General features: G+C 38.4%; 2 protein-coding genes across 3 annotated transcripts in view; one reads left to right on the forward strand and one right to left on the reverse strand.

The window, feature by feature from the left end:
• The window catches only part of KLHL3 (kelch like family member 3), a 384,889-nt gene that overhangs the window by 213,578 nt on the left and 145,621 nt on the right, over positions 1 to 25,690 (reverse strand). Inside the window, exons 3-4 of one of the 2 annotated variants that reach the window (XM_066272563.1) lie at positions 19,708 to 19,866; positions 14,074 to 14,151 (exon numbers count right to left, since the gene is read on the reverse strand). The gene's annotated coding sequence lies outside the window, so the exon portion shown is untranslated. The remainder of the gene's footprint in view (positions 1 to 14,073; positions 14,152 to 19,707; positions 19,867 to 25,690) is intronic. The other variant, XM_066272564.1, reaches the window with a different exon arrangement.
• On the forward strand, positions 23,585 to 24,758 carry LOC136333314 (neuropeptide Y receptor type 6). Its single transcript, XM_066272289.1, has one exon. It carries the CDS (start codon positions 23,643 to 23,645, stop codon positions 24,756 to 24,758), a length of 1,116 nt encoding a protein of 371 aa, XP_066128386.1. The 5' UTR covers positions 23,585 to 23,642.

The raw sequence follows: 25,690 nt of genomic DNA on the forward strand, positions 1-25,690 counted from the left end.
TGTTTGGGGCCGATGCTCGAATCAACCGAGCTATCCTCAGCACCCGGGGCCAATGCTTCAACCAGTTGAGCCACTGGCTGCAAGAGGGGAAGTGAGAAGGAAGAGGGAGAGGAAGAGGAAAAGAAGCAGATGGTCACTTCTCATGTGTGCCCTGACCAGGGATCTAACCCAGGAGGTCCGCACGCCAGGCCAACGTTCTATCCACTGAGCCAACAGTCCAGGTCCTCAACTGAGTTTTTATTAAGTTATTTATTCATCATTTCAAGAAGTTCTATTTGGTTCTTTTTCAAATATTTTTTGTTCCTTTTTATAATTCCCTATTCCTTTCTACATTTTAGGCTTGTATTTAATCTCTTTAAACGTTGTATTACTTGTATTAGTCATGGAAGTTTAGGTCATATGGCTATAATAAATGACTCCAAAATCCCAATGGCTTATAACCATGAATATTTGTTTTTTGCTTTCTCTCATGTGCACCGTGGGTCAGCTGCAGTACTGACCCACATCTTCTTTGCTATCAGACCAATACCTACAGCTAAGCCATTATCTGAAACATTAATGCTTACCATGGGAGAAAAAAAAGAGTATAGCCAAGCACATACTGACTCTTAAATCTTCTACCAGGACCTGACCAGGCAGTGGCACAGTTGGTGAAAGCATCTACCTGCGATGCTGAGGACTCAGGTTCGAAACCCCTGAGGACCTTGAGTCACTGGTTTTAGCGCACACTCATCAGCTTGAGTGCGAGGTCTCCAGCCTGAGTGTGGGATCATAGACATGATGTTATGGTCACTGGCTTCAGCCCAAAGGTCACTGGCTTGAGCAAGAGGTCATTGGGTCATCTGGAGCCCCCCGGTCAAGGCACATATGAGAAGCAATCAATGAACAACTGAAGTGCCACAACTACAAGTTGATGCTTCTCATCTCTCTCCCTGTCTGTCCGTGTCTCTCTGTCTGTCTTTCGCAAAAAAAGAAAAAAAAATTAACTAAATATTCTACTAGGAAGTGATAGATGTCACTTCTCACATTTCAAGTACAATCTTCTTGAAAGGAAGAATACCACATTTCATGATAATAATAAAAGTCTATCACAGTCCACCCTTCTTATTAAATATATATTTAGTTCCTATCCCCCTATTACATACAAGTATACTTACCTCCTCCTCAAGAGAGAAAACTCAAAAGTCCCAGAAAATTATTGCTTTTAGCACAAAGTCCAAGATCTCTGAATGATATATGTTCATCTCTACATCAGGTCTAGATGAGGTTCATTTTTTTTTTAAGTGAAAGGAGGGGACATTATGAGGCAGATTCCCACATGGGCCCCAACCAGGATCCACAGGGGAGCACCTATTTGGTGCTGATGCTCGAGCACCAACCTATTTTTAGCACCTGAAGCTGACACTTGAACCAACCAAGCTATCCTCAGCGCCTGGAGCCACGCTCAAACCAATTGAGCCACTGGCTGGAGGAAGGGAAGAGTGTAGGGGGAGGAGGGGTGGGAGAAGCAGATGGTTGCTTCTCCTGTGTGCCCTGACTGAGAATCAAACATAGGATGTCCATACACCAGGTGGATACTCTATTCACTGAGCCACTGGCCAGGGCCTATTCATTTTATTTTATAAGCCATAACCACAGTTCTTTTCAAGACAATCTTTCCTTCATTAGGGTTCATTCATATACATGAGCCTATCAAGATTCTGTCGGCATAGATAAATCCTTATTCTCTTTTCCTTGGTTATTTTGTCCAACTAAAAGGACTTAATAAATATCACTTTAATCCATTCATAGGTTTTTAAAAATAAGTGTAGGTTCAGCCTGACCAGGCAGTGGCACAGTGGATAGAAGAACATCAGCCTGGGATGCAGAGGACCCAGGTTTGAAACTCTGAGGTAGCTTGAGCACAGGTTCATCCAGCTTGAGCATGGGCCCACCAACTTGAGTGCAGGGTCTCTGGCTTGCTGGCTTGAGCCAAGGTCGCTGGCTTGAGCAAGGGGTCACTGGCTCAGCTGGAGCCCCCTGGTCAAGGCACATATGAGAAAGAAATCAATGAATAACTAAGGTGCTGCAACTATGAGTTGATGCTTCTTATCTCTCTCCCTTCCTGTCTGTCTCTCTCCCTCCCTCTCTCACTCTAAAACAATAAAATAAAAAGTAAAAATAAGTATATATTCAAATCCTTGATATGATCCTTACTTTAGAAGGCTAAGCATTTTCAATCAGAGGCCTTCGTTTTATCTTTTACCAGGTGGAGATAAGAATCACTTGCATCTTCCAAACCTGCTAGTTCTAAATTTCTGTGCTCTCCTAATTTTCTTTCATACTAAGGAGTTAAATTCTTTCTCCTTTCTAATCACCCAATTCTTTTTTTAGTCCATTTCTTTCTTGTCATATATTATCTGTTAAATGCAGCCAACTGTAAATAACTCACATTCTATTTTTCCCACAAATAAAACATAGGCCCAGATGACTTCACCATCAGGTTATACAAACATTCAAAGGAAAAAATAAGACTAATACTATCCAGATACTTTCAGAGAATGAAAAAAGGAATATTTTCTCCAACTAATTTTATAGGCTACCATAACTCTGATACCAAAATCCACTAAGGACAGTTAGAAAAGGAGTATTTACAGGTAAGCTCATTGAAGAACACAAATGCAAACTTCCTAAACAAAATATTAGCAAACAGAAAAAATGTAATATGTAAAAAGGATAATGTATAATTATTTTTTGTTTAAATAATGCAAAGTCAATTTAGCAACAGAGTATCACTTAATATTATTAACCACAATAACAAAATAGAGGAGAAAAAAAGATCATCCTAATAATGACAGAAAATGCATTTTATAAAAGTCAATATCTATTCAAGATATTTTTAAAAATAAATCTTAGCCCTGGCCAGTTGGCTTAGCAGTAGAGAGTTGGCCTTGTGTGTGGAAGTCCTGGGTTCAATTCCTAGTCAGGGCACACAGGAGAAGTGACCATCTCTTCTCACCTCTCTTCCCCTCCCACAGCCATGTTCACCCCAGGAGCTAAGGATGGCTCCATGGCCTCACCTCAGGTGCTAAAAATAGCTCGGTTGCCAAGCAATGAAGCAGCAGGCCCAAATGGGCAGGACATTAGCCCCAGATGGGGGCTGCAAGGTGGACCTGGTTGGGGCACATGCAGGAGTCTGGATCCCGATTGAGGCACATGCAGGAGTCTGTCTCTCCACCTCCCTGCCTCTCACTTGATAAAAAATAAATCAGTATAAATAAATAAATCTTGGCGAACTGAGAATTTTCTTAGCCTGATGCTTACAAAAAATTTGTAGTAAACAGCAGACTTAATGATAAAACATTTAAAATTTTGTCTTTAAAGAATGTATGTTGAAACCACTTTTTACTCAACATTGTACCAGAGGCCCAAGCCAGCCCAGTAGGGTAAGAATATGAAATAAAAGAATAGGGATGCATTCTGATCAGGTAGCCGATTGGTTAGAGCAGTGGTCGGCAAACTCATTAGTCAACAGAGCCAAATATCAACAGTACAACGATTGAAATTTCTTTTGAGAGCCAAAATTTTTTAACTTAAACTCTATAGGTAGGTACATTCCTTATCGAGGTAGTGCCCACACATGGTGGCTAGAGCCACATATGGTTGTGGAAGAGCCACACTCAAGGGGCCAAAGAGTCGCATGTGGCTCACGAGCCACAGTTTGCCGACCAGGGGGTTAAGCATCGTCCCAATAGCCAAGGTTGCAGGTTTGATCCCCAGTCAGGGCACATACAAGAATGTATAAATAAGGAAAACAACAAATTGATGTTTCTCTCTCTCTCTCCTCCATACTTCCCCTCTCTCTGAAAATCAATAACAAAAAAGAATGGGGATGTAAAGAGAGAAAGACAACTATCATTATTTGCAGATGATAAATTCACAAATGGGAAATAAAAGAATATTTAAAGACAGCCCTGGCCGGATGGCTCAGTTGGTTAGAGCATCGTCCTGAAGCACATATGTTGCCAGTTCAATCCCTGGTCAGGGCACATATAGTAGCAGATCGATGATCCTGTCTCTCTCTCTCTCTCTCTCTCTCTCTCTCTCTCTCTCTCCTCTCTCTCAAATTAATACAATAAACATTTAAGAAAAGAATATTTAAAGACAAATTATTAAATTAAGGTAAGCATTTGAGATCATGCTTAGCAACATGTCACCCGTTTAGCTCAAATAAACTCTTAAAAAATTACTAAGACATTTTAGCAATATGGCTGAAGACAAAACTTGCAAAAATCAATTTATTTCCTATACATCAGTAACAATTTTAAAATGAAAGAAAATTTAAATACCAACTATACCAGGATAGCATATATGAAATATCTAAGGATAAATCTTTAAAGATATGCCAAACTCTATATGGAAAATATAAAATATTTTGAGAGAGTTTGCACACCCAAATACATAGGGAGATATATCATATTTATGGAATTAAAAAAAACTCAACATTGGAAACATTTCAACCCTCTCACAATGACTCACAGATTTAGTCCAATCCCAGGAAAAATCATGAGCAGTTTATCTATGAATTGCTGCTGATGCTAAAAGAAACACAAAGGATCGAGAATGACCTTGATAGGAGCTCTCTCTCTTAGGAGCACACCTTTCCTTTCCCTCTCTTCTTCCCCCAGGCACGTTACCTTGCCTCTCTCTCCTAAGCTCCCAGGGCCCTTCTGCTGCCTCTGTAACTTGTCTCCTGAGCCTGCACCGCCCAGCTCGCTCACTTCTGCTACCTCTGTAACTTTCTAAATAAACTTTTCCTTATAATCTAAAAAAAAAAAAGAATAGCCATAATAGCTTTTCAGCTTTCAGCTCAGAAGAGGCTTAAGTGCAACTTCCTTCAGTCACCCCAAATCCAGGTTCATCCAACACCAGCCGGCTCCACCATGCCAACAAAGTTTCACCCCAATGAGATAAAAGTAGTGCACCTGAGGTGCAATGGGGAGGAAGTCGGTGCATGTCTTCCCTGGGTCCCAATACCAGGCCTCTGGGTCTGTCTCTAAACATGTTTGGTGATGACATCACTAAAGAAACTGGTAATTAGAATGAATACTATGAAACCGACCATTCAGAACAAAGAGCCCCAGATTGAAGTAGTACCTTCTGCCTCTCCTGTGATCATCAAAGCCCACAAAGAACCACCAAGAGACAGAAAGAAGCAAAAACAATATTAAGCACAGTAGAAATATTACTTTTTTTTTCAGCAAGAGAAAGAGAGTCAGACAGAAAGGAAGAGAAATGAGAAGCATCAACTCATAGTTGCATGATTTTAGTTGTTCATTAATTGCTTCTCATATGTAAAAATAAATAACCATGATACTTTTTAAATTTTTATTTATTGATTTTAGAGAAGAAGGAAGAGAGAGAGAAAATATAGATTTGTTCCACTTACTTATGCATCCATTGGTTGATTCTTTTTTTTTTAATTTATTTTATTTTATTTTTATTTTTTACAGATACAGAGAGTGAGTCAGAGAGAGGGATAGACAGGGACAGACAGACAGGAACAGAGAGAGATGAGAAGCATCAATCATTAGTTTTTTTCATTGCGTGTTGCAACACCTTAGTTGTTCATTGATTGCTTTCTCATATGTGCCTTGACCACGGGCCTTCAGCAGACCGAATAGCCCCTTGCTGGAGCCAGCGACCTTGGGTTCAAGCTGGTGGGCTTTTGCTCAAACCAGATGAGCCCTCGCTCAAGCTGGCAACCTCGGGGTCTTGAACCTGGGTCCTCTGCATCCCAGTCCGACGCTTTATCCACTGTGCCACCTACTGGTCAGGCATCATTGGTTGATTCTTGTATGTGCCCTGACTGGGGATGGAAACCACAACCTTGGCGTGTTGGGACAACGCTCTAACCAACTGAGCTACCTAGCCGGGGCACCATGATATTCTTGAAAAAGAAAGAACAAGTTGGAAAGGTTTATTCTGTACTATCAAGACTAATAAAATATAGTAATTAATATAGCATGATATTGACACGTGTGGTCAAAAAGACAAAGAGAACAAAATAGCCAGAAATAGACCTATACATATACAAACTTGATAAATGACAGAGATGGCACTGCAAAAAATAAAAAAATAAGGGGAAACACTGTCTTTTTAAAAAATAGTTCTGGGTCTGACCAGGCGGTGGCACAGTGGATAGAGCGTTGGACTGGGATGCTGAGGACCCAGGTTTGAGACCCTGAGGTCTCCAGCTTGAGCACGGGCTCATCTGGTTTGAGCAAAAGTTCACCACCTCAGACCCAAGGTCACTGGCTCGAGCAAGGGGTTACTCAGTCTGCTGAAGGCCCACGGTCAAGGCACATATGAGAAAGCAATCAATGAACAACTAAGGTGTCGCAATGCGCAACGAAAAACTAATGATTGATGCTTCTCATCTCTCCGTTCCTGTCTGTCTGTCCCTGTCTATCCCTTTCTCTGACTCTCTCTCTCTCTGTAAAAAAATTAAATTAAAAAATAAAATAAAAAGTAGTTCTGGGCCAATCAACTACATCTGAGAACAAATGAAATTGTACTTCTACCTTATACCATTATTAGATTATAAACCTAAATGTGAAAGTCAAACTGAAAAGCTTTTAGAATATCTTTAAGACCTCAGGAAAAGATACAAGATAGTGGAATGGAAGAAGATATTCTGCCAAAGATATATCCGATTAGGTATTAATATCAAAATTTATAAAATATTCATTCAGCTCAATAGAAAAGAAATCAAACAATCTCCAAAAAAGGCAAAGGACTTGAAGAGACATCTCTCCAAAAAGGACATACTAAAGACCAATAAATATACGAAAAGAGGGGGGGTGCTGGGTGAAGGGAGGATGGAAGGATTGAGCAAAAAAAAAAAAGACAAAAAAAGAGAGAGAGGAGAAAATCTCATGGACACGGACAACAGTGTGGTGACTGCAAGGATGTGGGGGACAGACGGGCTGAGGGTACCGGGGAGGGGTATGAATAGTGATGAGCAAAGACTCAACTTCGGGGAGAAGGAGGTGAACACACAATACAGTGTACAGAGATGTGTGTTGTACAACTGGGCACCTGAAACCTGTATAATTGTGTTAATCAGTGTCACCCAATCAATTTAATTAAAAAAATACAAAAGGATGCTTAACATTAGAGAAATAAATGCAAATTAAAACCAAATGAGATATCTCCTTACACCTGTCAGAATGGTTATCATCAATAAGTCAATGAACAACAAGTGTTGGTGATGATAGGGAGAAAAGGAAACCCTTATGCACTGTTGGTGGGAATGCAGACTGGTGCAGCCACTGTGGAAAACAGTATGGAGTTACTTCAAAAATTAAAAATGAAACTGCTTTATGACCCAATGATTCCGCTTCTGGATATATATCTGAAGAAACCCAAAACACTAATTTGAAAGACTATATGCAACCCTATGTTTACTGAAACATTATTTACAATAGCCAAGATATGGAAGCAACCCAAATGTCCATCAATAGACAAGCAGATTAAAAAAAAAAACTGGTACATATATACAATGAAACATTACTCCATCATAAAAAGGAATGAAATTTTACCATTCACAACAGCATGGATGGACCTAGATGGTATTATGCTAAGTAAAATAAGTCAGACAGAGAAAGACAAATACCATATGATTTCATTTATATGTGGGAATCTAAAGATAAAAATAAACAAACAATATAGAAACAGACTCATAAATCAGAAATCAAACTGATGGTTGCCAGAGGGGAGAAAATTTGTAGGCTGAGTGACAAAGGTGAAGGTATTAAGAAGTACAAACCGCCCTGACCAGGCGGTGGCACAGTGGATAGAGTGTCGGACTGGGATGCGGAGGACCCAGGTTCGAGACCCTGAGATCGCCAGCTTGAGCACGGGCTCATTTGGTTTGAGCAAAACTCACCAGCTTGGACCCAAGGTCGCTGGCTTGAGCAAGGGGTTACTCGGTCTGCTGTAGACCCCCAGTCAAGGCACATATAAGAAAGCAATCAATGAACAACTAAAGTGCCACAACGAAAAACTGATGATTGATGCTTCTCATCTCTCTGTTCCTGTCTGTCTGTCCCTATCTATCCCTCTCTCTGACTCTCCCTCTGTCTCTGTAAAAAAAAAAAAGTACAAACTGGAAGTCACAAAATAGCCACAAGGATGTAAAAGTACAGCATAAGAAATATAGTCAATAATATAATAGGCATGGTGCCAGGTGGTTACTTGAAATATCAGGGGGACCACTTTTTTTTCCCCCTGTATTTTTCTGAAGCTGGAAACGGGGAGAGACAGTCAGACAGACTCCCGCATGCGCCCGACCGGGATCCACTCGGCAAGCCCACCAGGGGGCGACGCTCTGCCCACCAGGGGGCAATGCTCTGCCCCTCCGGGGGGTCGCTCTGTTGCGACCAGAGCCACTCTAGCACCTGGGGCAGAGGCCGAAGAGCCATCCCCAGTGCCCGGGCCATCTTTGCTCCAGTGGAGCCTCGGCTGCAGGAGGGGAAGAGAGAGACAGAGAGGAAGGAGAGGGGGAGGGGTGGAGAAGCAGATGGGTGCTTCTCCTGTGTGCCCTGGCCGGGAATCGAACCCGGGACTTCTGCACGCCAGGCCGACGCTCTACCACTGAGCCAACCGGCCAGGGCCGGGACCACTTTTTAAAGCACACGATTTTATGCCGTATGCCTGAAACTATTGTAATACAAAATAATATTGAATGTAAATTGTAGTTGAAAAAAATTGTTAAAGTACAAATTGGCATTTTAAAAATAGTTATGGGGGTATAAAGTATAGCTTAAGGCATATAGTCTTTTTTTATTTAGAAAATTAAATTTAACAGGGTGACATTGATCAATAAGAGTACACAGGTTTCAGGTAAACATTTCTATAGCATTTGAACTGTTGATTATGTTGTGTACCCATCACTTAAAGTCAAATCATCTTTCGTCATCTTATATTTGTCCCTCTTTACACCCTTCCCCCACCCACTCCCAGAATATAGTCTTTAATATTATAATAACTATGTATGGTTTTAGATGGATACTAGGTTTATCAGGGTGATCACTTTGTAAGTTGGGTACTACGTTTATAAGAGTGATCCCTTCATAAGTTATATAAATGTCCAATCACTATGTTATACACCAGAAACTAACATATAATATTGTATGTCAACTGTAACTGAAAAAAATATATTTTAAAGAAGACCTCAGGATAAGGAAGAATTTCTTAAATAAGATGCAAAAAAGCACTAATGATTGATAAACTACGTTAATCTTTGTTGAAGATTAGGGGTTAGAGAGAAGATAATAAACTGGATCAGAAAATGAGAGTAAAGTAAAGTTTAAAGGGGTACACCCAAATAGACCAAAATGCCACAATGTTGGAAAACAAGTGGTCTGGAATGGCAATGGGGATCTAGAAATAAGTAGATAAATAGAGAGAGCTAACTCTCATTATTTGTGGTAGCTGTGTTCTATAAAGTTCCCAGAAACACTGAATCAGTGACTATCGAAGCACTGATCCTAATGAGAAATACAGGTTTAGGTTCCTATGAGCCTCTAGTCAAATTTTCATCAGCCTATCAATATATCACCTTGTTCTGACTGTTTCTGTAACAACAGTATATGTAACTCATGCCTTCTTGCACTTAACACTAGATAGGATGGGCTACCTCTGCTGAAGAACTGGGCTGGGGAGTTGGAGGGGTTGCAGCCGGTGAGGTGGGGGAGAAAAGGGTTCATGCTCCAAAGTCTCGCTGAGTGAAGGCCCCTGAAAGAGTGGGGTGCTGGGAACCATGATTGATTGTGGTCACTGAAACACTCAGAGACAGCAAAGGAAAGGGCTGGTACAGAGAACAGAGCACCGGCTTTTTCACAAACATTGTGTTTGTGTACAAAGAAATTATAAAAAAAACTTCAATATCCTTGGAAAAGACCTTTCAAAAACTATAGTAACTGACAACTCGCCTTTGCATATCAGGTGTGAAGAAGGTTGCTAAACAAACTCAGATAAAAAATACAGTAAGGGCACTGGCCAGTTGGCTCAGTGGACAGAGTGTTGGCCTGATATATGAACTTCCTGGATTCAGTTCCTGGTCAGGGCTCACAAAAGAAGTGACCATCTGCTTCTCTCCCCTTCCCTCTCCCCCTTCTCTCTTTCTTCCTCTCCCTCAGCCAATGACTCAATTGGTTCGAGTGTTGGCCCCTGGCACTGAGGATAGCTTGGTTGGTCTGAGCATCAGCCCCAGACAGGCGCTGCCGGGTGGGTCCTGGTCGAGTGCATGCAGGAGTCTGTCTCACTATCTCTCCTCCTCTCACTTAAAAAAAGAAAGATATATATGGAGAGAGAGAGAGAGAGAGAGAGAGAGAGAGAGAATGAGGACAAATGCTGCCAAACAATATGACGGAAGAACAACAGGGTTTTTCACTGGTGGAATTTCCCTATTTAGTGCCACCTTTAAGAATTAGGAGTGCTAAATTGATATATTCTTTGTAAAAAAATTTCTTTTAAATAAAACATAAGATAAAGAAAAATCTGAGTAGTAAATCTGAATAAGAATAAAATTATAAAATATATGTCAAGGCACATATGACAGGCAATCAATCAGTGAACAACTAAAGTGAAGCAACTATGAGTTGATACTTCTCACTCCCCATCCCTCTCTCACCCCTCTCTGTAAAATCAATAAATAAAATATTAACATTTATGTCATTTAAATAGCATTCTTACAGTTGTTACATTCCTAATTTAATCATAAACATGTTTGAGAATTACAAATAGTTGATTATTTTTTTATTTTTTAAAAGATTGTATTTATTGATTTTACAGAGAGGAGAGAAAGAGAGAGAGGCAAGGGGGGAAGAGCAGGAAGCATCGGTTGCTTCTCGTATGTGCCTTGACCAGGCAAGCCCAGGATTTCAAACCAGCGACCTCAGGTCGGTGTTCCAGGTCAATGCTTTATTTATTTCTTTTATTTATTTATTTTTTAAATTTTTCTGAAGTTGGAAATGGGGAGGCAGTCAGACAGACTCCCGCATGCACCCAACCGGGATGCACCCGACCGGGATCCACCCGGCACACCCACCAGGGGGCGATGCTCTGCCCATCTGGAGCATCGCTCTGTTACAACCAGAGCCATTCTAGCACCTGAGGCAGAGGCCAAGGAGCCATCCTCAGCTCCTGGGCCATCTTTGTTCCAGTGGAGCCTTGGCTGTGGGAGGGGAAGAAAGAGACAGAGAGGAAGGAGAGGGGGAGGTGTGGAGAAGCAGATGGGCGCTTCTCCTGTGTGCCCTGGCCAGGGATCAAACCTGGGACTCCCGCAAGCCAGGCCGACGCTCTACCACTGAGCCAACCGGCCAGGGCCAAGGTCAATGCTTTATACACTGCGCCACCATAAGTCAGGCACTACAAATATTGTAGTTTAACAGTATTCTTCTGGTCTGTGTGATTTGACATTCTAAAATATTTTTTAAGACTTTTGTCAATGTTTGTAGTCTGTCAATTCTTTGGAAATATCACTACTACTAGAAAATAGCCATCCTTAAGATATATTGTAAATATGAATGTGTTTATGCCATATATTTGCCTGAGATTTGCTTCACAATAAATCAGTGCAAAATAGGGATGGTGGAAAGTGGGTTGGGTACAGATGAAACAAGATTTGCCTCTAACTTCTGTATGTATTTCAAAATTTTGATAATAAAAAGTAAAAAAAAAAGGGGGGTGAACTGCATATGACACTGAAATGTGTTTTATTTAGGTCACTTTTATTTGCTTGCATTTTAAAAAATGTTTGTAAGAATTTCATCTTGGGAGTGCTTATTAGGGCCTGCCCATCCTCCATGTCATTGAGATATATTAATTTCCCCTAATAAATCTTGCCACTACATTAAAAAATATAATAATTTCATCTTGATTTGTAGAAAAATCATTTCAATTATTGTTCACCTCAAACACAAAGTTCAGCCTAAATATTAAGATAATTTATCCTAGAGATATTGTACTAAAAATAAATAAATAAATAAATAAATAAACACTAGACACCTAGCTCCACAAGAGGGACTTTTTCTTTTCTTTTCTTTTCTTTTTTCTTCACCCCCTTCTTTTTTTTTTTTAGCAAGGGAGAGGAGGGGAAAGAGAGAGAGGTAGGGACAGACAGAAACAGACAGACAGGAAGGGAGAGACAAGTAGCATCAACTGATAGTTACGGCACCTTAGTTGTTCACTGACTGCTTTCTCATATGTGCCTTGAAAGGGGGACTCCAGCCGAACCAGTGACCCCTTGCTCGAGCCAGCAACCCTGACTCAAGCCAGTGACCATAGCATCATATCTATGATCCCACACTTAAGCCAGTGAGCCTACACTCAAGCTGGTGAGCCCGCGTTCAAGCCAGTGACCCCTGAGCTTTGAACCTGGGTCCTCAGAGTCCCAGGCCAACGCTGTATCCACTGCACCACCACCTGGTCAGGCTCTTTTCTTTCTTTTTTTTTTTAGAGAAAGAGGAAGAGAGAGAGAGAGAGAGAGAGAGAGAGAGATGGAAACATCAATCTGTTCCTGTATGTGCCCTGACCAGGTATTGAATCTGTAACCTCTGTACTTCAGCAGGATGCTCTAACCAATTGAGGCATCTGGATAGAGCAGGGGACAATTTTAAATAGTGAACTGGCCAGGTAGCTCATTTGGTTAGAGCAAGGGTAGTCAACCTTTTTATACCTACTGTTCACTTTTGTATCTCTGTTAGTAGTAAAATTTTTTAACTGTCCACTGGTTCCACAGTAATGGTGATTAATAAAGTATGGAAGTAACTTTACTTTATAAAATTTATAAAGCAGAGTTACAGCAAGTTAAAGCATATAGTAATAATTACTTACCAAGTACTTTATGTCAGATTTTTGCTAAGTTTGGTAGAATAAATCTTTATAAAACAACTTACTATAGTTAAATCTATCTTTTTAATTATACTTTGGTTGCTCGGCTACCACCCACCATGAAAGCTGGAACGCCCACTAGTGGTCGGTAGGGACCAGGTTGACTACCACTGGGTTAGATTATCACTCGGATACACCAAGGATGCAGGTTCCATTCCCCATCAGGGCACATACAATAATCAACCAATGAAAGCATAAATAAGTGGGACAACAAATCAATGTTTCTCTCTCTTCCTCTCTCTAAAATCAGTAAATTTAAAAAACTGTAAAAGCACCATCAAAAAGCACAAAAATGTAAAAAATATAGCACTAAACAGACCACACAAAGGACATCTGTTTACATTATGAGAACTGAAACAAGAAGACAAAACAGTTGTCTTATTTTACCTCAACTGGAAACATTCTCATTGGATGACTCAAAATTTTCATCATTTTCTGAGTGTCTTCAAATGACCATGAACACATTGAATATTGATTTGAAGGTTACAAATAAATTTTTATGAGTAGGTGAATTCATAAATATGGAATCCTTGACTGAAGATTGACTAAAATATGTATGTTCTCTAAGAAGCACCAAGTGACTCTCTAAAAAAAATGGGCAGGAGGGGTACATTGCCCGCACCCTATCTCTAAAAATTTGAAATTTATAAAGCAATGAAATAAAATGTTTAATCTGTATCACTAGACAAAATAAAAAAATATGTGTAAAGCTTTAATTTTTTTATATGAATAAAAGTTGACAAATATATAATAAAGACAATTGAACTTAAGTATTATTGTACACATTTGAATATAATGTTGATAAGCTGGCAATGTATGGATGAATAATAAAATAGAGATGCATAATTCATAAATTACAATATATTCCAAAAAATTTAAAAAAAAAACAAAAACTCTTGCCTGACCTGTGGTGGCGCAGTGGATAAAGTATCGACCTGGAAATGCTGAGGTCGCCGGTTCGAAACCCTGGGCTTGCCTGGTCAAGGCACATATGGGAGTTGATGCTTCCAGCTCCTCTCCCTTCTCTCTTTCTCTCTCTCCTCTCTCTCCCTCTCTGTCTCTCCTCTCTAAAAATGAATAAATTAAAAAAAAATTTAAAAATATATATATATTCCATAAAATTAATTTTCTTACCTTAATTTCAGTAAAACCACTAGTTATGTTGTTATAAACAAGTTTCCCTCATTATTTGTATCATATGCCAGTAAGGATCTAAAGGATTAAAAATAAAATATAATTTATTCAAAGTATATAAAATTTGAAGATATGATCACAGAAAACAGGTTAAATATGAAAAGTCCAAAATTATTTTTGTATTTTGTTTTCAAACACTACCTTTTTTCTAAACTTCCAAGAATTATAAAATTAGAAATCAATAAACATACAGGTTGATAGTTACAAAATAGTCATGGTGATGTAAAGCACAGCATAGGAAATACAGTCAATAATATTGTAATAACTATGTAAGGTGTCAGTTGGAGACTGGAAATATCAGGGGACCACTTTGTAAAGTATATGATTGTCCAACCACTATGCTGTAACCTGAAACTAATAAAAAATAAAATTGAATATAAACTGTAATTGAAATTTTTTTAACATTTTGCAAAACAGAAAAGTTATATACTAATTATAAATAATACAAAATATTAAGTTAAGTTATAATAAAGATTAAAATCATTCAATTTTTTCAAATAACTAATTAAATACTATTGTGCAGTTTTACAAAAATAGAACTGTGTACAATTCTAGGGTTCAAGGCTCATCCATTGCTTATGTCAACAACTGACATCACATTTCTTGTCTGGACCGTCACATATAAAATTTAAGAGTAACATAAATTGTTTAATATTGTAAAATATTTCTCAGCTGCCCTGGATCACTATTACAAACATCGCCCTAATTTCTGAGCACAACAATAAATTGAAATACAAAGAAAAACAAGAAAATAGTCAGCAGTACTGGAAAATGATAATTCATTATGAAAGGCTCTATTGCATTTTTATTAATTAGTTTTTCTCTTACCTAAGAACTTCTGCCACTCAATTCCTCCCCATACTCCAAAGCAGTATCCATAACCAACATCAACAGCCTATAACCTTTATGACATTCAGACAGAATCCCCTTTTGTTTCAAGGGGGAAGGGTAAGTGGTGGAGAGAAGTGTATCTGGAGCCTGAATGGTGTTACAGTAAATATTTGGATTACAAACTGTAGTCTGCCAGTGCTAAGTGCTGAATCCCAAATGATACTTTTTTTAAAAAAACATTTGTGATAAGTGGGCCCTCTAAGTACAAGATCAAGGGCAGGTCTTTTATTTTATTTTATTTATTCGTTTTCAGAGAGAGGAAAAGGGAGAGAGAAGTATCAACTTATAGTTGCTTCACACTTTAGTTGTTCATTGTTGCTTGTCATATGTGCCTTGACCAGGCGAGCCCAGAGTCTTGAACCAGCGACCTCAGCATTCCAGGTGAATACTCAACCCACTGCACCACCACAGGCCAAGCCAAGGGCAGGTCTTAAGGTGACACTCTAGGCTTATTAAGTAATAGGTCATCTAGGATCTAATGAAATCTAAGAGAAAAACATTTCAAGAGGGTTAATCATAATAGCTTTTTATTTTTTAAATGTATATAATGAGAGAGATGTCTACAAAGTCGAGTACCTGAGAGAGGTCAAGACAGCTGTAGCAGGGTGAGAAAAAAATAGGAAGTTTTTCTTTAACAAGCTTCTAGTATAATCTATCAACTGAAACACGATGACTGAGACTTTAAGTTTAGGTACTCTATTATGTACTTATATTTTTCAAGATGCTACTCAATCTTATTAATTTTTCCTAAATTAGTAAAAGTATGGGTTCAGAAAATCATCTAATGTTTTAGTTTACACTCATAAAGGTATATCATATTAAAGACAAAATGTGGTTTATAACTAAACAATATATACTGTATAACTTAGAGCATATAATATAATGAGAGAGAATATCAAATCTGTAAGGACTCCAGAGAAATGTGAGCAATCAGAGATTTAGTTCTTTCTTTGGATACTTTTATCAATTATACTGCCTGCTGTTCAAGGCCTATAAACTAACTTTTGCAATTAAAACAGTGAATTTTAATAAAAACAAAACCCTCATGTTCGTTCAATTTTATCACCAATGAGTACAACACAGGATTACACCAAACATCCTTTCAAAAATTAAAAAACAACTCTGATTATACCATTTCTCAATTTCTCATACTCATTCTAAACTTTCTTTGGGGAGGAATGAGGAATAGAAAACAATTAAGTCTGCTTTTAACCTGTGTTATATTCTTCTACTAAGGGAAATCCTTAAAAAAAACAATAATAACCACTACTTATTAAATATCAACTACATTTTTGCTATCATAAACCTTCAAAATAATCCTGCCAGAAAAAAATAATACAATAATAAATAAATAATAATACAAGAATAAAAAAATAAAATAAAATAAAAGGGAAAATGAATCTTGAATTTACCCAAGATCTTGTTGACATCTCTTAAGCAGTCAACCCTGGCACCGTAAATGTAAAAACAAAAAAAATCCTGCCAGAAAGATGGCAATCAACACCTTATTTTAAAAAAGAATAAAAAGCTCAAGAGAGAAACTCAAGGTGATTTAGCTAGGTAATATAGGAGAATCCGGGTTCAGAGCCATCTCTGTTCAATTTAAGCTGCTTCTCAAAATATTCACCAATATTGGAAACACTATGATCTTAGTATCCACCAACCACTGTTAGTGTTTGCCAGTATTTCATGTATGGAATAATTTGTTTTTCAATAAGCCTGACAGTTTCCCAAAGTTTGCTACTCTCTATACTTCAAGTATAAACAGGTAAGTAGGTAATGGTGATACCAGTAAAAGGTGACTGGGTTAAGAAGAGGTATGGCCCCTGAACTTCATTGATCACATTTGCTCTGCAAGTTGCTACAGAGAAGACTGGCAGCCACTCCTGCAGTGCACACGCCCCCTTCAACTTTGCTACCTATTCCACTCAGCTTAGCCAGGGTCTGTAAAAACACTGATATACAATTTCAATGTTGTGACTGCCTAGAAACATTGAGTTTTTATTAGTTATTTTGGTGCATTGGGTGGGGAAAGAGAATTGGTTTGCAAGGCTTAGTTCTAAAATTTATGGCTCTATCACTGAATCCTTGGATAAGGAAATATCTCTAAATGTTGCTACTCAATCTAGTAAGCAATGCCAAAAACCCCACTTGATATTCAACAACCTGTTTCTCAAAGCTTTCACTCTCACTATAAGGAAATGTTTTTTATACAAAGTGGGGCAAAAGTAGGTTTATAGTTGTGAGTATATAAAACAATTTATTCTTATATTATTATTTACTATTATTGTATTATTTTCCACACAAACACTGTAAACCTATTTTTGCCCCACCCTGTTTGTAATCTAATTTTCACTTTTTCAGTCTTTCATAACAATGAATAGGCCCCTTTTTGTAATAATTTTTTTTAAATACAGAAGAGGGCTTTTCCTCCCCTACTTTTATTTAAGCAGCTCAGTGTGTCAATTCAAAGTGGCTGATAAAAATACTTTCCTGACCTGACCTGTGGTGGTGCAGTGGATAAAGCACTGACCTGGAATGCTGAGGTTGCCAGTTTGAAACTCTGGGCTTGCCTGGTCAAGGCACATATGGGAGTTGATGCTTCCTGTCCTCCCCATCCCTTCTCTATGCTCTCTAAAATGAATAAATAAAATCTTTTAAAAATTCTTTCCTGAGGAACTTGGGGTTAACTTTAAACTTTTAAAATTAATTTTAATTTTAAAAGCATTTTATTAATCTCATAAATTATAGCAAAAACAAGAATAAAACCTGTCTCTTAACAGACAGTAAATTCTCTAAGAGCAATCACTAACGTTTAGTAATAATTTTCAAGGAATTAATTCAAATGTCTGATTTTTGGTAAAGCTGATTTTTTTAAGTACAAATACATATATGTCAGAAAATGCCACAGATTTTCAAAATGCTCTTATTATCATCTCTGCAAGATGATTGAAAATGACATTTTGAACACATCTTTTAAGCAGCTCCATCGAATACCACTGGCCTGAGATTCTGGCTCCTCCCTCCTGGCTTCATTGGCTTCCCACCTTACCAGATCCAGAGCTCCATCTGATGATTTCCACTGTGAGGAGCAGCTTTTGAAATGGAGCTACATGTTGTTTTGTGGACAGATAAGCCAAAAATGAAAAGGGGGAGGTTGTGACTAGGAGAGACAGCAAACATCATCTTTTGACAGAGAAATAAAGTTAGAAAAATAATCATGGAAATGAAAACATGTAGAAGATGAAAGAGATAGCAATACAGCTAGAAACCTCTAACAGGTAAGAAACTGGGAAACAAACCTCTATAATGCTAAAGAAAAATCTTGCTGTTGTTTTTCAAAAGTTTATTTCATATTAAAATAATTCCATTTAAAAATATGTGAAGATTATTAAAAATTATAACTGTTGTGCTTTCAGGCCTACTTATGCCAGCTGTCTTCTTGTTTATGTGATCTGAAAAACAACCCCATAGTTTAAGAATGCACTGTTGTGAGAAAATTATCAAAAGAAATCACCAAATGCTAGTATTGGCACAAAGGGGTTTTAATTACTTTATTTGTTTGTAAATAAACTTAAAAAATTGGTATACTTATTTTTATTGGTGGAGTTTAGCTCTCTTTTCTTGATACACTTAATGTGTTATTTTAAAGAATTTAAAACCTCAACATCCCTATAATGACAAGTTGTCATTAACCCTCACAGAAAATTAAAGACAATTCAGACAATCTGTGCTGACCTGATTTTAAAAGTAACTATTAGACTTTGGAAGATGAAATATGTACCTTTTTCAGTAACACATATGGACTTAGGCAATTGTCAATTTCAAGAAAAATTGATAAACCATCTCCAGCAGAGAAAATCAAAGCACATGTAATAAAAAAACAGATGAGTCAAATGTTATTCCCAAATCTCAAGTATGCAGCAAACACTTCTGCAATGGATAGACATGAAATTGCCTTTTTTGGAATAGGTCAGTAGTTGAACAGGGTAAGAAGTCTGCATAGTGTAGAATAACCAAGACAATTACACTTTTCAAAAAGGCTATAAGAGAGTGGGCGTTTGTTTCTTGATATTTCTTGTAATTTATTAATATAATATTTCATTCTTAGGGAAAGCTCTAAGATGGGTCTTTACAGAGACTTAAGTTCTATTTGCTTTCATGGAGAACAAAGAGATTAATTTAATTTATTTTTTATTGTTTTGCATATGGTTTAGAAAGTCCTATTCCTGCCTCTGCTAATAACTATAAAACCATGAGAAAGTTGCTGGATCTTAGTTGCCAGTTACTTAGTTGTCTATTCTAGATAGAATTCAAGTATCATTCCTATCTAAAGTACAGGACTGCTGTAGAGATCAAGTGAGATAACCCACCTTGTCTGCACTTAAATTCTTGAGTGAATTAATGAATAGAGTAGTACTTTAAAAATCAGTAAGTCCTGAACGAGTGTGAAATATTATTTGTACCAACACAAAAAATCTGTATTGCTAGAGATTTAAAGAAAAGGAGAGAGAATTATGTTGGGGGGATGCTTGCTGCATGGTCCTGCCCTATTTTAGGATGCTCACATACATATTTGAGGAGTGGGGAGGGTGCAAAATTTCACTTTGAACAAAGCCACAGACTCCCTGAAGTCACATAAAGAATTTTTAATATAAAAGAAGCAGAAAATGTTCTACTCACCTGTTTGCAATATTAAGAGCAAGAAATACAGAAATTTCTTTAAGAAATACAAAACAGGAGGCAGCAAAAAGAATGGAAAGAGCATGGAACCCTCTGAGAGCCAGAAGACTTGAGTTCTGATCCCTGTTCTGCCAGTAATTAACTGCAATGCCACAACATCTGTCAAATGAGAGGGGTATATTAGAACACCTGTAGAGTCTCTTCCAGGACAAAACACAATAGCATCAAATGAAATATAACACATAATCTAAAATATACTTTAGTTCTTCTTGGTATGGACAATTAAGAGAAAGGGGAAAACAGAACAGAATGAGACAGGAAGAAAGAGAGGAAAACGAGACATAAAGAAAAAAACACAGAGAAACTAAAGAACACATACGAACTCTACCCTTAACCCCCTCCAAGAAAAGAGTTCTTGGGGCCCTGGCCAGTTGGCTCAGTGGTAGAGCGTTGGCCTGGCGTGTAGAAGTCCCGGGTTCGATTTCCGGCCAGGGCACACAGGAGAAGCGCCCATTTGCTTCTCCACCCCTCCCCCTCTCCTTCCTCTCTGTGTCTCTCTTCCCCTCCTGCAGCCGAGGCTCCATTGGAGCAAAGATGGCCCGGGCGCTGGGGATGGCTCCTTGGCCTCTGCCCCAGGCGCTAGAGTGGCTCTGGTCGCGGCAGAGCGACCCCCTGGAGGGGCAGAGCATTGCCCCCTGGTGGGCAGAGCCTCGCCCCCTGGTGGGCGTGCCGGGTGGATCCCGGTCGGGTGCATGCGGAAGTCTGTCTGACTGTCTCTCCCGGTTTCTAGCTTCAGAAAAATACAAAAAAAAGTTCTTGGAATAGAAACAGAAAAGGACACACACTAACAAAAAGAAATTCAGATACAAAAATAAATATGCATATAGAGACTTTGGCAGAGTAATGCTCTTACTTTGTTTACCTTGCAACTTTTAAACACAAAACTACCCCAAAATTGTGTAATATTGTACTTTTACATTAAAGGCATAAATGGAGCCAGTTCAAGGCATCTGCCTCATGAGCTAGATACAGTGAAGATGAAGGTTGAAGAATACCAACCTCTACCATATGCTAAACTTATATGGGGGCAAAATATCACTTGGTAATTTGAGATCTCACATCCCTGGTCATTTCCAGCCTAATAAGCCAGAGATGAACTTTCCTAAAATAGAATTTTTTAATGAATCAAGGCTTAGCATTATTTTGCTTCCAGATAGGCCATATTTAATATTTTAACTTGTTATCAAATATGTAAAGTGTAAATCCCACATTGCCATTTAAAGTCCATGTTGAGGATTTTCCTGTTAATCTTCTCTGTTGTGTAGGGGGTACTGGATAATGCAAACCCCAGTACTTCCCTTTGATTCCCTCTCAGACAAGGTATCAGACCTTCTTCTAACTTTTCTGAGCTTCAAGCCTCTATAGGAACTTATCGACTGGGAAGCTAATTTATACTTTGTCACTAAACCACACAGAGAGTAAAGAGGTCTCTGAAGTCACAGACCTGCTGTTACAGGGTGTTGAGTGATTCCCATCACTCAGCCCAGACAACCTTGATGAACAAAATTGGGCAACACGGGGTTCCTAATGTTTATTCCCAACTCTATTACCAGTGTGCTAGAAACTGTAAAGTTGTATGAATTTCCACTTTGTAGAGAGAAATCTGTCATTCAGATCTTTCTTTGCAGGACTGATAGGAAGGATTTCTTTCTTGTAGACAATAAGGGCTGAGAAGGGAAAAAAGCAGACTTTGCTGCTTTTGTTTGGCTTTAACTAAGCTCTTGGACCTTTCTGTACTTTGGTTTCTATCTATGAAATGGATAAAAAGCAATCCCATCTCTTTCCAGCAACTTGATGTTGGAGAAAGAAATGGTACAGCATGTACGAAAGAACTCATAGCTCTCCGGAGGATTCAACAAGGATAGTAACAACCACACTAATAAGCATTTGAATATGCAGTATTTAACCATTTATAGATTGTTTTAAATATATTATTTCATTGGTCCTTATACCAATGTAAAATAGGGAGTCCATTAATAAAATTTCATTTGACAGATGAAGAAATTGAGACCCAGAGAAGAGAATGGCTTGCCCCAAATCAAAACAGCTAGTTAGCAGCAGCACTGACCGAAAGTCTAGTGCTCACTCCAGCTTACCAACCTTTACATGCAGTTATTGCTTCTTTCCTTTTCATTCCTATCTTCCTCCAAGCAAAGCCTGCTTGGTAGAAAGTCATTCCTATCTTCCTCCAAGCAAAGCCTGCTTGGTAGAAAGTCTCTAAAATACCAAAGTTTTCTATTTCTCATTTATATTTCTTGTCCACTGATTGTCAAAAAGAGCTTAAATCTGTCCCGACATCTCCCCTTCAGCCAATACCTGTAAATTCTAGATGGACTGAACCCCTGAATCATCCAAGCCCTAAACCTTCATTTCAAAAACCACTGTTTTTAAAATTTTGCCATTTCTACTTATCACTGTATCACCTCTGAGCCATAGACCAGTTCCTTGGGCTTTTCTTTATAAAATATACTGTCTTTATCAACAGTTTCTATTCATCTGTATGGTATTTTTATGGTGCTCCTCATTGTAATATGTGTTGTTAAAACCACGACAGACATAACAGGTATTCTTACAGTGATTTCTTTCCAATAAGAATCTGCTAAACCTTTGAACTAAGAGAGAATGTGAGAGCAAGCCAAGTTAATTTCAAACAGCAAATGAAAGTTCATTCTGTTTCATTCCTATTGCTCAACTTCCTTTATCAATGTTATTTATGTTTTTCTCAAATTCCTAAAGAATAAAGCTAAATAAGGGGTATTTTATTCCCCTTTACCATCTTTCAATGTTTCCTCTTTGGGCCAGAAATCTCAGCATTTAAAATGGCAGGGGTATTACCATGCTTGTTGTATATCCTGGTATGAATAATTCCACTGATAAGCCCACCCTAAGCCATACTGAGCCACCAGGGTCCCCTTTCCTCTGGAAGTCAGAAGAAGGGACTCAGAGTGAGGGAGAATTGGGGAATGCTTTCTAAATGAAGTTAATTCTGAATATTATCTTATTAGGCACTAGCTTACCCCTTTGCCTTGACCTCCAGAATCTGAACAGTACACCTAGGAACTGCTTGTGCAGAGTACGACATCAGCTCCAGAGAGTGGAAGAAATACAAAAAGGAGGAGTCATGTGCTATTCCATACCAGGCTAAAGGCTATAGGCTAGCTCAGGGCAGGGAAGCTAACAAATGATATTCAACACACATACACTGAACACCTATGATGTGCTCTACATTGGGGCTGAGGGATGAATTCAATTGCATGATCTCATTTAATCCTTTCAACAACTCAAATAGACATTTTTATCCCCATGGTACAGACTAGAAAACTGAGCAGAAAGGTTAATTTATGCCAAAGTCATATGGACACCAAGTTGTGATGCTCCAATAGGAACTCAACTCCAAACATTACTTCTGGCCTCCACAGCACACACACAAGACAGAAGGTGACAGGGATGAAAATGTATATTTGGGCTGCCCTTATATACGTAACAGAAAGCAGTCACATTTCCTTACCCAGCTCTAAAGACTATGCTGTTGGGGAAAAAACAAGCACTCTGAGATGAGATGAGTGCAAGGATACAGAGGGACCCTCTGTCTATCTCTCTATGTCCTCTGAGGGACTGTTCCACCTATAGAACTGCCCAGGTTATTAAGAACTTACATTAATACTCTACGTTGTTTAATTTTTTAGGATTTCAGGAGCATACGGAAGTCATTTATGCATATCCATGAAGCACAGACAAAGATCAAGGAAGATTAAATCCTACTAATTACTACTCTCTGGAAGCCTCAGAGCAAAGTACTTCCCAAGAATTGGTGATCAAAATATTTACCCATAATACAAGTAAACTTAGAAAAGCTTTCTCATAACTCTGACAAAATGGAACTTTCCTTAAACCATCCTGCACCTAATAAAACCATTGGAAAGAGCAACAACTCTGCATTTTCCTACTTTGAGTCTTGTCGACCCCCTTTTCTAGCCTTGCTCCTATTACTCATAGCCTATACTGTGGTCTTAATCATGGGCCTTTTTGGAAACCTCTCTCTCATCATTATCATATTCAAGAAGCAGAGAGAAGCTCAGAATGTTACCAGTATACTGATTGCCAATCTCTCTCTCTCTGACATCTTAGTATGTGTCATGTGCATCCCTTTTACTGTCATCTACACTCTGATGGACCATTGGATATTTGGGGATACCATGTGCAAACTCACCTCTTATGTGCAGAGTGTCTCCATTTCTGTGTCTATATTCTCACTTGTGTTAATTGCTGTTGAAAGGTATCAACTGATTGTGAACCCCCGTGGCTGGAAGCCCAATGTATCTTATGCCTACTGGGGTATCACATTGACTTGGCTTTTTTCCCTTCTGTTGTCTATTCCTTTATTTTTGTGCTACCACCTCACTGAAGAACCCTTCCACAACCTCTCTCTCCCCACTGACCTCTACACCCACCGAGTGGCCTGTGTAGAGAACTGGCCCTCCAAAATGAACCAGCTCCTCTTTACAACCTCCCTATTTATGCTCCAATATTGTGTCCCTCTGAGCTTCATCCTCATCTGCCACCTGAAGATTGTTATTTGCCTCCATAGGAGAAATGGAAAGGTGAACAGGAAGAGAGAACATGACAGCCGGCTCAGTGAGAACAAAAGAATCAACACGATGTTGATCTCCATTGTGGTGACCTTTGCAGCCTGCTGGTTGCCCTTGAACATCTTCAATGTCATCTTTGACTGGTACCATGAGTTGTTGATGAGCTGCCACCATGACCTGGTATTTATAGTTTGCCACTTGGTTGCTATGGTTTCTACATGTATAAATCCTCTCTTTTATGGCTTTCTCAACAAAAATTTCCAGAAGGACCTGGTGGTGCTTATTCACCACTGCTGGTGCTTTACACCTCAGGAAAGATATGAAAATATTGCCATCTCCACTATGTACACAGATGAATCCAAAGGATCGTTAAGATTGGCTCCAATATCAACAGGTATATAAAAATTATTAACACAGTACTGAAGCCCTTCTTGAATGGGAGATAGAGAGGTAATGGCTGGGGATAGGGCAAGATTCATAAAGAAGCAGCCAGAACCAAAACAAAAAAAGAGCAACTTTATACTATCCAGTTTTTCTTTAGGCCAAATCTATCTGTGTCATCTCTCTCTCTCTCTTTCCCTCTCTCTCTCTCTCTCTCACCCTCACAAACACACACACAACCACCACCACCACCTCTTTTGTCTTAGAAGAATAACTTAAATAACTTAGATGCAGTTGTTTGTGAGAAAGCAAGAGAGGTAAAGCAGCACTCATGCTGGGGTCATTACTAATGATACACCTAGTACAAACAATTCTTTACTTCCTTAATGTTGAAGCAGATTCACTTGCAAATATGGAAATTGTAACTTTCAACCATGTAACTATTCAATTAATTAGCAAACTCAGAAAGCCTCATTATAATTAATTAATTAGCTAACAAAATAAGTTTGGATTGAAAGTTAAAGAAATGGTTTTAACTTAATATTTAAACTAATCATTGTAATTGTAATTAATTCCAATGCCGAAATCAGACTCTAGTTCATAATAACAACAGCTTTTCTTCACTAACAATGCTATTAGCACAACTAGAACTGGCCACAAACTCTTTCACACTTCAATTATTTTAAATATCATATTAACTAATTTATTAATAGCCAGTGTAGATAGAACCTTCCGTTTCAGAATGGGTTTTTATCCTTAATTCTTTATGTATATTAAGTGGAGGAAGGTCACCAGTAGCACTTTTATAATTAGTTCCAGATCTTCAAAACCTGTTGTAAATCTTATGACAAACATTTTTTAAACTCATTCAACCTACAGAGTCACTTATATAGGAGAATAAGCTAGATTGTATTTTTTTTTTTTGTATTTTTCTGAAGTTGGAAATGGGGAGG

This window comes from Saccopteryx bilineata, chromosome 4, assembly GCF_036850765.1.
Source record: "Saccopteryx bilineata isolate mSacBil1 chromosome 4, mSacBil1_pri_phased_curated, whole genome shotgun sequence".
Taxonomy (NCBI): Eukaryota; Metazoa; Chordata; class Mammalia; order Chiroptera; family Emballonuridae; genus Saccopteryx; species Saccopteryx bilineata.

Bases quoted from the DNA above. Each gene is read 5' to 3' on its own strand.
- LOC136333314 (XM_066272289.1), top strand. From the start codon at position 23,643: ATGGAACTTTCCTTAAACCATCCTGCACCTAATAAAACCATTGGAAAG.